Source organism: Mixophyes fleayi, chromosome 8, assembly GCF_038048845.1.
Source record: "Mixophyes fleayi isolate aMixFle1 chromosome 8, aMixFle1.hap1, whole genome shotgun sequence".
NCBI lineage: Eukaryota > Metazoa > Chordata > Amphibia > Anura > Limnodynastidae > Mixophyes > Mixophyes fleayi.
This window is the reverse complement of record NC_134409.1, coordinates 95,131,288-95,145,461: the sequence shown is the minus strand read 5'-3', so window position 1 is coordinate 95,145,461 and position 14,174 is coordinate 95,131,288. Positions and strand designations below refer to the sequence as shown.

Genomic DNA, 14,174 nt, shown 5'->3' with positions numbered 1-14,174 from the left:
AAGGCACTCTGACTTATTTATTTGAATAGAGCTGTGTACTTTACTGCAGCAGCTGGTCAACTGAAGTCCAGGGGTGCCAAGGGAGGGATACAAATTCTACTGCTGATAGAGAGGTAATTAATGAGCAAGTGACTAGACAAGCATATTTACTTTGTAAGCTGTTTTGTTATACTATAGCAATAATAACACTTTCTATTTACATTTCAGGAAATTATTAGCCAACTTGAGACTAGATTTACTGATCTTGCTTTGGAGTACAATATGCAATTGCTTATTCACTGGTTATTACGTTGCATAAAATTTTTTAAGAGGGGACTTACCAGTCCAGCAACTACACCTCCTAAAGATAAAAAAAACATAATATTTTTTAATAAAAAACAAAAAAAACTAGTAGTAAAATTTCCCCAGCACACTGCAATACAGTTATGCAAAATATAACTTTGTGGGTAGAGAGTGAGAGTCTTTGTATTAATGTTAAAAACTTGACATTTTAATAGTCAATGGTTGCACATCTTGCCTCAGTAACTCATAATAGCAACACAAGGTACAAATCAACATATAAAATTCATGTGGATCCACAATCTAAATGTTAAAATTATATAGCCAACTGTCTGATCCCTTGCTAGGTTTATGAATGTTTCTAAAATGGTGCAGTTCCTTCGCGTTGTATTCCAACACTGAAAGGAATACTACAACGCGAAGGAACTGCACCATTTTAGAAACATTCATGAACTAAACTTTTAATCCTGTGGACTCCAAACATGGCGAGACTAAAAGGCATTCTTACAATGCAGAGGATCCAATACCTAAGAGAGGAGAGGAATAGATGTGTGAGCAGCAACGATCCCAAGTGACCGTAATTAGAGCGCTGCACAGCTTGGACTAAATACGGCAAGGATCAATATAACATAAGACCGGAGCAGAGATAACCTCTTTATAAAGCTTTCCCTCCGTTATCTTCTCTGTACATCAATTAAGGTAACAGCAATTCAGACCTGTGAATAAAGCTCTTGTGAGTGTTTGACAAAAGTCTTTCCATTTCTATGGAGTTATTGTTACCCATAACAATTTATTTGTGTGGAAAAGACAGAAATGTTTAATCTAGCTAATTAATGCCAGGTACCTGTTAAGGGACCGGACAGTTGGCTATATAATTTTAAATTTTAACTTTTAGATTGTGGATCCACATGAATTTTATATGTTGATTTATAACTAATATATCTGCCTTGTTATTGCTATTATGAGTTACTGAGGCAAGATGTGCAACTATTGATATAGAACATTTAATTGTTTGTAATTTAACAATTAAAATGTTTTAAAATGTCAAGTTTTTAACATTAATACAAAGACTCCGACTCTCTAACCACAAAGTTATATTTTGCATAACTGTATTGCAGTACGCTAGGAATTATTTGTTTTTGGTTTATGTACTAGAAAGGTAGGGAGTGCCTCCGATTTCGCAGCAGCACTACAGGTAGGACCCAATTCAGGAGACAGCACATTAATAGCATTTTTCTTGTGTTACTAGTAAAATTTTGTTAAACAATGAAAAATTATGAATCTCTTACCCATGCTGTGTGCTACAATCGAGAATTTTCTCCATCCTAAAGCTGAGTAAAAAAAATAAATAAAACAAAATGAGACTATGTTTGCTACATCAGTAGAGAAATCTTGAAACTGGGTGCTAAAGGCTATAAATATGTATACTACATGGCCAAAAGTATGAGGACAACTGAACATCTCATCCACATGTGCTTGCTGAACACCTCATTCCAAATTAATGGGCCATTGCTATTAATATGGAATTGGTTCACCCTTTGCCACTATAACAGCATCCACTCTTCTGGGAAGGCTTTCCACCAAACTCGGGAAATACATTTTTGATGGACCTCGCTTGATGCATGGGGCCATTGTCATGCTGAAACAACAAAGAGCCTTCCCCAAACTGGGAAAAACTCAGATCTCTAGAATGTCACATAGAATGCTATAGTATTGCGATTAACCTGAGCCTATCAGCTCCAGTAAGGCAAAACCATAAAAAAACAGTACCAGAAAATTATTCCTTCTCCAAACTTTACAGTTGGCAGTGCGAATTTGGGTAGGCAGTGTTCTCCTGCCATCCGCCAAATCCAGTCAAAAGGCAGTGTGTTTTACAATACTCCAGATGAAGTTTGGTATTGCGCATGGTGATCTGAGGTTTGTGTGCGGTTGCTCGGCCATGGAAACCTAATCCTTGGAGCCTCAAACAGTGAAGATTGGTGGAGGTTACTTACAAATTTGGGTCTATTTTTCAGCAAATGGACTTGGGGATTTGGTCAGGATTAATGGTGTCATCAATGCTGACAAATACAGGCAAGTACTTATCCATCATGCAATATCATCAGGGAGGCGTCCGATTAGCTCCAAATTTATTCTGCAGCAGGACAACGACTCCAAACATACAACCAATGTCATTAAGAATTATGTCATTAAGAGCTATCATCAGTGTAAAGGAGCCCTGAAAGTTTGCTCTCCATGCAATGACATCAAGTAATTTCCCACCATTAGGAGAATTACCCAGGCAACCATTCTAATAAGGGTCATGTCCAAATTACTAATTTATTTATATATATATAGCATTAAAAAGAACCCCCCCCCCAAAAAAAACCGGCAAAATAAATACCTTGGGTACTAAATAACGAGTTCCCAAACCCCGACAGCAATTAGCCCTACATGAGAACAGCGATGGAGGGCATACCGATAGTGGTTTTCCCCAACAGCTTGCAAAAGCGACTTCACATAAACGCGGCTCATGAAGAGTCTGTCCGGGCAAAATTATGCAAGTATATAGAGCGATACTGTCATTATTTTATTTTATTTATTTAAGGAGGCGCCGGGTGTAGCGCCAGTACAATGAAGAATGCATTGAAAAAAAAAACATTGTACTGGCGCTACACCCGGCGTCTCCTTAAATGTACAGCGTAAGAGCAATAGTGTATAATTTTTATATATATTTATATATACACACACACATATATAGATATATATACGCATTATTTAAACATACTAATGTTAACAGATAATCTTCTTCCTCCTGATGAAGTCATCTTTGTGAGATGAGCATGTTTTTCTTCCGCATCTGGTACACTTTAGCAATTGTGGTGGGGTTGGTGTACCACAATTTCTAAACAGTATTACACTATCTCTGGGTGCTTCTATTTTTCTTACCACAAGCCACGGAGCCCATCAAGCTAAAGTTTAGAAGCCTTGGACCTCAATATGGATGTGCCTTACTATCTCACATATTTGGTACACATAACTAATATCACCTTATATTTGGATCTACATCCTAAATACTACACTATTAGATGTTCCGTTTCTTCTTCTTCTTCATAGATATTTTATCCAGATTTACCACCCGGCTTATTGGAGGTTAGCAGCTGACTACACACCAGGAAGCGTTACGCTATATTGGTCTCTTCGTCCTGAAAAGGTTACATGGGGCCAGATTTACTAAGCTGCGGGTTTGAAAAAGTGGGGATGTTGCCTATAGAAAGCTAGAATCTGATTGGTTGCTATAGGCAACATCCCCACTTTTTCAAACCCGCAGCTTAGTAAATCTAGCCCATGGTGTCAAATCTCAAATTAGATTGTTTCTTGTACTGATCCGATTATTTATTCAGCATTACCCTGCATTTATGTTGTTTCTCCCCAAATAAATCATCCTCCAGGTAGATGATGCCTATATCCCTATAGTCTTCTCCATGTTCAGCATCAAGAGCTCTGAAGATAATTCCTATACCTGATCCCAGTGTATGCCCATGTGAAATCTTGTCCTTTTTAACTCCTCAAAAACTGGTCTGGGGGTTGTACTGGGCTATTGTGCTTAGGGATACATGCCATGCATTAGGCTTCCACATAATAATCCGGAAATTCTTTATCACAAACACGATTATCTCATTTCATAGTTTTTGTTTATTCTACAGGCACTGTAAGAGTACAGAGAAGGAAATAATATAAGGAAATAGATCAACTACAACTTAAGCTAGCTTCAACACCCGTTAATAAAGGCTTACCCTTGCGGGTGTCCTTTGGCTTTTTGGAGGCAGGTTCTGGCTCCATTTTGCAGGCTGTGTCCCACACTTAGAGATGGAACAACGTGTATCCTCCTCCTTGAGCACTTACTCGAATATAATGTCAGCCGCTTAGGTCACGATTGAGGACATGCCACGGAACACTTTCAAATCCAAATGCCGCCTTACCTCAGTAGTTGAGAACAGTCCCAAGGGAACTAATCCCTGAGTATGCAACACCAGGGCCTTCTGGATCCTCTCCGGAACAGGTAAGCCCAAAACAGACATAATAAAATTTAAAAAAAATTCTAGCTACACTGCCACTGCCTTGTTCAGCTTTTGAAGACACAAGAAAGAAAGAGACAAGGAAGAAAAGGAAAAGAAATATAATATGCTTTCCGGGGGCATCAAATTTTTCCCTATCTCTACTCAGCTATTTAAGAATTAACCATTTGATTGGCTGCCATGGAGGAAATAAAATTTTATCTTTAGTAAACAAAAAGGGTGGTTATTCCATAACATGTACACAGGGGAAACATAGCACATAGCCCCTACAGATGCAAGCACAATTTTTTTATATATTAAATGTAAATGGATATTCGCTATGATAAATGAGCAAACAGTGATGAAAGCCTGCCAATATGTATCTATCATTTGGAGTCTGCGTTCAACTTCACGTATAAATGCATGTACACAATGTAGATTGTGTGAAAAGACAGTTTTGTTCCATTTAGTCTGTTTGTAAAATGAAGTTGTTGGGTTAGAGAAGGTATAACAATGAGGGATGAAGCTGAAGTTGATGAACAGGCAAAATAACAAGACTCTTTGAAGCTCCAACAAGGTAACAGAAATCCAAACTCTGCTAGTGCAAAGCTTGGTAGAATTGAGGGCTTTATTAAGTTTGTGTCATAAACGAGTATGAGATGGAAGCTATCTGCCGGTATAAGCACAACTGTAGGCATGGAGTCTAACATATCCTTGGTGTTTACCATGGACCCCTACAAGTAGGTATAGGCATGGCTGCAAGAGACACACAGGTTGCAGTTCTCCAAGACAGTCACCGGTGAAATAGAGGTGAACAGCAAGGAGTCAGACAGTCCAAAGTCAAAACCAGCCAGGAAATGAGATACCAAGTCGTGAGACAGGAAAATGGCGAGGGAAGCAAAAACAATAACATAGTAGCCAAATCAGGATCAAGAGAGAGGTCAATGAGCAAGCCTAATCAGAACCAGGAAACACGGACAGAATGAGCAGGCAATGCTGAGGAGCAGGAAATCTAGAGTAAGGGGTGAGCCCAATACGCTGGCACACTAATGTTGCCAGAGACTGGTTTAAATAGAGGCAGGTAGATCCTGATAGATGCCCCCTTGGCGGTCAGGGATGTCACTGACCGCAGACATCTGTTAGGAAGGGCATGACGCAACTAGCACGCATGTGCGTTCACAGAAGAGCTGGCCGAAAGGATCTGCGTCCCATTACTAAGCAACGGGACATCTTCAGCCGGAAGAGACAGGCGGCCATCCGCAGGCAGCAAGGGATATTTTAGTTCTAACTGTCTTGACCTTTAGCAAAAGTGCAGAGTGTACAATAAATGGTATATAAGAGTGTTGCATTATACAGTAATCTTTTGTTCTATAAAGGTGATTATGCTGCAGTTGTCATTGAAAACGGTGCACTATTACCTGTCACCCATTGCCAGCATTGCGGTAAATCCTCACAATCGTTTTGCAAGAAGTGAAAAACAAAGATTGCATTTTGTGATGTATGTGTGTCACCTTTGATGACATTTTTCTTATAATTGCTATTTGCTCCTATCCTTGCATTTTGTCTTATTGAATACACTTTTTTTTATATAGATCTCATTGTTGTACTATTTTTTATTCTTTTTCTAGTGATTATTACCATTTTGTGTTAAATATAAAACAGATTTATATTATTAAAATCAATTACAACTGGTATGTGTATGTCACTGAAGAAGAGGGGTTCCCCATTGCTTGCTCCAACTTCACCTCACAGACCTTAGCACCTGCACTTAGAGTGTCCCCAATTGACACAGCCAACCCCTGGTTGTATGTGAATAGCGTGATCCCCCAGTTGAGAAGGCCTAGGTCCTCATATATTTATAGTGAATTGATGACAATATAATGATGTGTTCTTATGCCGCTATGTACCCTTTCCCTCCACCCCTTTTTCAGTCTGTCCTTCAATTACCCTCCCTGTTTTGCTTTCTGTATCCCTAATATTTTTGAAAACTAATAAAAAATACTAATGGTGGAAAAAAAAAAAAAAAATCATTTACAAAAACTCAAGTCTTGTGATTTGAATACTAAAATACATTATTTTGTGCGACACATAAGAATAAATTTATCATGCTGCAAGTTTCCAACGGGTATGAAAAGTGGAGATGTTGCTTATAGCAACCAATCAGATTCTGGCCATCATTTGTTTAGTACATTCTAAAGTGAAAGCTAGAATCGGATTGATTGCTGAGGGCAACACCTCCACTTTTCAAACCCACCAGAAACTCGCAGCTTGATATATTTACCCCATAGTGTAGTATGGCACAACCTTGTTCAGAACACAAAAATACCTAGTTACAACTCTGTTTGGTAGGAGACTGACAGAATTGTTAAACCGCGCTCCATAAAGAAAACAACTAGACCCACTCCTGATATCGAGTCCTGCTGCACTTTTCCAGGTACCACCCTTGGATATTTCAAAATGTGTCAGTTAGTAATGAATACACCTGCGCTCCAGCAAAGAGATATGGAAAACATGCACTTTTAGGGGTCTATGAGGACTGGAATTGGGAATGAACGTTCTGGAGTCTTGGTATTACTCGTTTATTGTTCTGTATTGTTATACCCTGTATGGTCTACTACAGGGTTGTCCAACCCGTGGCCTGCGGGCCACATGCGGCCCAGCATGCCTATAAATGTGGCCCAGCAGGAGTTTTGGTTGTGGCAAGGGGGCAGCGCTGTTAATGAAAAAAAAAATCCTGCAAAAAAATAAAAAGATAAGAAAATACTTCCCTTGTGGTCACGCGGTCCCTCCCTGGTCTCCTCCTCCGTGTGGCGCTCGCAGTGAATGTCGGGCGTGACGTCATCACGTCAGACATCCATTGCAGAGTACAGCACATAGGAGTCACCCGCGCGAACTATCAGCAGCAGTGATACGGAAAAAACAAGAGAAGAGGATCAGAGAACAAGCCGATTAAAGGGTAAGTTAACGGTGTTTTTTTCATTTTTATTATTTCAAGGGACGCTGACCAGTGCATAAACTCACCTGGTCCTGGAGAATCACAGACCTTATCTTCCTGTCTTAATGACTGCTGTATTGAAGCCCTTCATAAAATGTTGTAACAATATCACATGATGTTTGACAGCAGCCATTAGCATGTCATTAAAGCACTGAGCAACAACATCAGCTATCATTAGTGCTAGTGTATTTTATGTGCGGCCCAAAACAACTTGTCGCCTTCCAATGTGGCCCAGGGAAGCTAAAAGGTTGGATAACCCTTGTTCTACTGTATGCATGGTCTACTGTTTGTATTGTGTACAGCGCTATGGAAATCTTGTGGCACCATATAAAAGGATAACAATAATAATAATAATAATAATAAACATACACAATTATTTCCCAAACCTCTAAAGACCCTGGTTCTAAAACTATATCCCGTGCAACTTACTTGTCACAACTCTATGTATGTCTGTTACATAGTCCAAATGTTGATACCTAATCCCTTGAGGTAGGTGAGAGGATTGTCCATGCCCCGAGAAATCCAGAGCTACATAGTGATTTTCTGTAAAAGAACCAATTGAATAATTCATGGTAAGGTTTACAACTGAAATTCTTGATCTAATTGTTGGGTAATGTGTAGTATACAATTTTCTGTTTTATACTAAAACAGGTACAATGGTTGTTGTTTTTTTATTATTATTTATATTTAAATCAACTTCAAGTTCATCAACACATACAAATAAACTAAAATATGTATAGTTATTGAATATTATTTTATACAAATGTGCTCCTCATCAATCAATATTTTCTATCCAAGGTATCAAAACACACAGAATATATAACATATACAACATATGTCACGTCTACCCTGATATTTTATTTATCAGCACTCTGACGTGGCCCTCCTATCTCATAACCACTCATAAATCAATAAGAGAATAGTTATTTAACTCTGGTTTTATAAATCTGATTTTTAATCTCCAGGAGAAGGGAGATAATATAACTCTCCCATATATTAAATAGCTTTTTGACCCTCTATCCTATTAAATACATATGCCAACTTATCCTTGAATACCATTAAGAAAGGAGATTGATGTTGTATCCAAAACTGCAGGATACATTTTATTGCAACTGCAGAGATAATCAGGAGTAATTTTTTACTCCCTTTAGTACATTTAAGAGATTTATCCATAATCCCCAGTATCTCCCATTCAGGAGATAATATTGCTATATGCTATATGTATCGTAAATCCAGACACTAATCCAAATCCAAAAGATATTGTAAACATTATTGCGGATTAGAGATATATACAGTCAAGTCCATAAATATTGGGACATTGACACAATTCTGATATTTTGGGCTCTATACACCACCACAATGGATTTGAATGAAACTAACAAGATGTGCTTTAACTGCAGATTTTAATTTGAGGGCATTTACATCCAAATCAGGTGGACGGTGTATGAATTACAACGGTTTCTATATGTACCTCCCACTTTTTAAGGGGCCAAAAGTAATGGGACAATCGACTCAAAAGCCATTTCATGGACATGTGTGGGCTATTCCCTCGTTATTTCATCATCAATTAAGCAGGTAAAAGGTCTGGAGTTGATTCTAGGTGTGACATTTGCATTTGGAATCTGTTGCTGAGATCCAAAGAGTTGTCACTATCAGTGAAGTAAGCCATCATTAGGCTGAAAAATCAAAACAAACCCATCAGAGAGAGATAGCAAAAACATTAGGGGGTAAATGTATTAAGCTCCGGGTTCTTCAATACCCGCGAGTTCGGCGTTTACATTTAAAACGGCGGTGCCTTGTAAAGGGAAACTTTAAACCCTGCGAGGCGGTGTCCAAAACTGTATAAAATAGCACTGATTTGTACTGAAATGTATCATTCTTAATTCTTCTGACCTCTTGATCACTGGTACCATAAACCAGTGTGAAAGCAAATAAGCATCACTTGCTTGACAACTTCTTCCACACTGAAATTCCTGTGACCTACAGATTAGACCCAACTCTAATCCGTTCCTGGCTGTACTGAGGTTTGGACCTAGCTTTCCGGTACCACCACTCTGCCTGTTACAAAAAACAGCTCTGGCCAATGTGATAGGCCAGAGGGGATCCATCCACAGCAACCATGATCCATAATAAGAGGTCAGGGATACCAGCAAGGGGGTACCCTAGCAGCAACAGTTACCCAGAAGGAATCCAGTGGTGGCAGCATTTGTAAGACCCATCTATGACATTGGTAAAAGCTTCCTCTATTAAGCGAAGTTCCTTCTACCGTAGTTTCTTTGACTTTCATTGTACCAAGTCATTTTTTAGATTTTGATATTTCCAGAATACAACTGTTGGCATTGCCTGTATTATCCCTTCCAACTTATCCTCTTTTACTATGATGGGTCAGTGCCATTTAACAATTTACTTCAACTGGATTGCCTGATCACTAAATCTTGTAAAAAAACCTCACTTTGTGTAATTCTTTTGTGTTATCCTTCTTCTCATAACATCTCAACAATTCCTGCCTGTCCTGTCTGTCTAACGTCTGTATTTTCTCAAATTGTGAGTTTACAGTTTTGGGATTGTAGATTCGTTCAAGAAATTGTTCCCGTATTTTCCTGTCTGTATTGCGTAATCCGAGTCTTAAGAGCAATTTCTCTGTACGCTTAGAAATTGGCCACTCGGAATGCTATGAAGCCAATTGCTATGGTGGTTGCTTGTAGCTAGTATGTGGTTACTGCAATCTACCTTTTTTAAAAAAGGTTCTCGTTTCAAGTCTCCCATTCTCCACAAAGATCTCTAGATGTAAATATTCTGCTTTTTTACTGTTAATGTTTGCAGTAAACTGTAGGTTCAATTGATTTGTGTTTATATATTCTAGGCTTCCAGTTCTTCTTTCCTGACCATATACATATTACATAATGTGCGTATATATATATATATATATATATATACACATACACACATACATACATACAAGTTAACCCGTGCATGATACTCATGCATTCTAGTCAAATCAAGCTACTTAAGGTGTTAAAAAGGTCTCCTCAGGGGAAGAGCGTTACTTCCCGACGCAAGCGCCCTTTTTTAACGTGGTTTTGTCCACATGTCACCACCTCATCATTTTTCTCCATCACCTCATCCTTCATCTTCATCGCCACATCCTTCATCAAGCTACTTAAGGTGTTAAAAACTCCCCACTGTCACCCCCGGCAACCACCAACCACTCCCAACTGTCACTTCTCCTTCAAGAAATACATAGGTCAGTGTATAACTCTGCCCAGCAGGTGGCGCTGCAGCTTGGGGTTTGTTTTTTTTCCCCACACACGCCACTAGGCATTTATATAGTAGATTATATATATATATATATATATATATATATATATATATATATATATATATATATATATACACACACACATACACATACACACACACACACACACACACACACACACACAAATACATACACACAAAGTTCCCTTCCTGCCATTCAGTATCTTTGAGCATATTGAGAACTTATGTTGTATCTTTGAGATAGCTCTTCTGCTTAGTCACTAGCAGTTATAACAATTTAATCAATACATTCCTATAAATTAGCAGCCACTGACCCAAATTCTGATACAAATCAGTCTGCCAAGTGGATTGGTCAGATTTTTATGAATTTTAGGCAGAAAATAAAAGACTGCAAGTCTTGGGGGTAAATGTATCAATATGCGGGTTCTTCAACACCCGCGTGTTCAGCCTCTTCCGCGATTAAATTTCAAGCGGCGCTGCATTGTAAAGGGTTAACTTCCCTTTACAATGCAGCGCCGCTTGAAATTTAATCGCGGAAGAGGCTGAACACGCGGGTGTTGAAGAACTCGCATATTGATACATTTACACCTTGGTGTTTTAATGTCCTGATATTCATGTTCACTTTTGTTCGGAATACTAGATTCTACACTTTGATCTAGAATCTCTTTAGAGTTCCTTTTTCTATTTTCCTGTAGGGTCTGGTCTGTCTTCAGGATTTCATATGTCTCCTGATCACTTAGAAGTCTAAAGGCTTCTTTAATGTAATGTGGTTTGCCCATTAAGAGTGTCCCTCCCCATTTGTCAGCTGGTTTCACCACCAACTCGTCATCCTCCCTTAGTTGGCGTAAACCTTCTCGTTCTAATTTATTCAGATTTAACTTTCTCTTTTTGTGTAGATTTATGAAACTGCTTAGCAATATCTTTGCAGAGATGCTTCTCTCTCCTGTGGGTTCATCTATAATTGATGTAATAAATGATCTTGTTTCTTGCTGTCTAGCTGTATGCGCTAACAGTTTACCTGCTTGCTGCCCCCTCTATAAAATGTATTGTCATCATATGCTATTTTGTTATTTACATGGTTTAGCAGATAAGCCTCAAGCACATCTTTCTTTTTTTGTTTAGAAGTCTCCAAAGTTGAGAGCTTTGGATTATTTTTAAAAAATCATAACCAACACTCATTAATGAGTGTAAGCCCTGATATTGTTACTTGCATACCTTATTTTTTGCTGCTGAATATGTGATAATATGGCCCCGCAAAACAACTTTTGCAGTCTGCCAAAAAGCTCTCTCTATGCGGTTGATCATCATTAGCATATTTAGCCCATATTTTCCCCAAAAATAATTTAAAGTTTTAATTTTGTGCAAAATAAGAAGGGAAACGCCATTACAAATCCTAATGTAATCAATACGAGAAAGTGTGTGGTGCACTTTAGATTGATATGTAAAAGACCTCGCAGTGGCATTTATTATTCAACATGGATTTACCAAATTTTCACCATTAATTACACATGTCTGCAACCAAAAAGCTTTTTTCATAATTTTATCTGATTCTTATGTTTTCTGATACGCTGAATTCGAAAATGACCACCATTTTTTCCTGGGACGTCAGGTTTTTTCACAATTGAAATGTGCCTTGGTCAAACAGGTACCTGGAAATCGCTAAATTTCAAATTCATCATACTTGGGGGAAAAAAAAACTGAACATGGAAAAACAAATTTATTTTCACTGCCAGTACTCCCAAAAACATGAAAATACATGTTTATTGGTCCTGATGGTGATCACTGCATTGTTGAGTGTGCTTGCTAGGGCCTGCCCAGACATGTTCTTTCATGCATTAACTTGTTCTCTGATTCCTCCACAATCTTGTATTTCTTTTCAGTTGTCATCCTGCTATTGTCTGTGTGGTTCAAAATTAGTGCAATGCCTCCAAGAAAGTGTGTAAATTCGCCTGACAGTTTCTGTTTCATATGTGGAGAGTTCATGGTGAAAAAGCAGCAGTTGAATATTACGGATTTTGTTAGGAAAGTTTAATTCATTTATTTCAAATTAAAACTTGGTGACCAAGATAAAGTTTGGGCTCCTCATAAAGTTTGTAAGCGGTGTGTCGAAGATCTTCGTAATTGGTCAAAAGGCAAGATAAAAGCTTTTCAATTTAGAATTCCTATGACGTGGCGCGAGCAAAAGAATCATAGTGATGATTGTTATTTCTGTTCCTGTGATGTGAAGGGGTACAATTCAAAGTGGAAGTGCACCATCACGTAATCCAATCTTCCTTCTGCTATTCGTCCCATTCCCCATGGTCCAGACGTCCCTGTGCCCGACCCTCCTACAAACCTGAATGAAGTCAATTGGCCAATCGAGAATGCAACTGTACCTCAGCCTGAAGATGGATCAAGTTCTTCAGATGTTGAAGTTGACGAACCAAAACTTTTCTCGCAAGAGGAACGCAATGATTTGGTGAGAGACCTAGATCTACCTAAGAAATCTACTGAATTACTTGGTTCTAGACTTAAAAGCAAAAATTTGTTGATGGAAGCTACATCTTTTGCATAGTACAGACATCGGGAAAAAGACTGTCTTACTTTTTTCATGAGGGCAATTTGGTGTTTTCCTCTGATTTAGAGGGGTTGATGACTCAGTTCCACATTCAATATGATTCTTCTGAATGGAAGCTTTTCAATGACTCCAAAAGAAGCTGATTCCAAAAGAAGCTTAAAAGCAGTTTTACTTCACAATGGTGGCCGTTATGCATCCATTCCTGTTGCTCATTCGGTGTACTTGAAGGAGACTTATGAGAACTTGGAGTTGGTACTCAAGAAAGTGGGTTATCAAAACCAAAACTGGTTGGTATGTGGGGATTTAAAAGATTTAAACTGAAAGAGGGGGTTTTTGTTGGCCTGGATATTAAAAAACTCATATCCGACAAAGACTTCATCAGTTTAATGACTTCAACTCAAAAAGAAGCTTGGGTTGCCTTTACTGTGGTCATAAAAAACTTTTTGGGAAGCCAAAAGGACCCAAATTACAAGGAAATGGTGGAAACAATGTTGAATGCATTTTACAAGCTTGGTTGCTCCATGAGCTTAAAAGTCCATTTTCTCAACTCACACCTTGACTATTTTTCTGAAAATTTGGGAGCAGTGAGTGAAGAGCAGGGAGAACGTTTCCATCAAGATAGAAAAAAGACATGGAAAGAAGGTATCAAGGTAAATGGAGTATTACGATGATGGCTGACTACAGCTGGATGTTGTACAGGGATCTTCCGGAAGCCACCTACAAGAGGAAAAGCTCAAAAAGAAGTTTAGAGTTTAAAAAAAAAGACGATTTCACAAGCAATCTGCTGGAGTGTGGTGTTAATTTTGTTGTCACCTGTGCAAATGAATTAATATTTTTCATGTAAATAAAATATATTTGCATTAAGAGATTTTTTTAAACGATGACCACCCGTTTGTTTGAAAACCTGACGTCCCAGGACAAAATGGCTGTCATTTTTGGATTCAGCGCACCAAAAAACGTAAGAATCAGTCAACGAAACCAAAACAGCTGTCCAAAATTTTTTTGGGGCAGACCTGTTATATATCCA

At 38.4% G+C, this 14,174-nt stretch overlaps 1 protein-coding gene across 3 annotated transcripts in view; it reads right to left on the bottom strand.

The window, feature by feature from the left end:
• The window catches only part of SERHL2 (serine hydrolase like 2), an 89,438-nt gene that overhangs the window by 54,825 nt on the left and 20,439 nt on the right, over nt 1–14,174 (bottom strand). For 2 of the 3 annotated variants that reach the window (XM_075182896.1, XM_075182897.1), the window contains exons 4-6: nt 7,741–7,854; nt 1,569–1,610; nt 321–340 (exon numbers count right to left, since the gene is read on the bottom strand). In XM_075182896.1, the coding sequence (XP_075038997.1) occupies nt 321–340; nt 1,569–1,610; nt 7,741–7,854 (176 nt within the window). The remainder of the gene's footprint in view (nt 1–320; nt 341–1,568; nt 1,611–7,740; nt 7,855–14,174) is intronic. The other variant, XM_075182898.1, reaches the window with a different exon arrangement.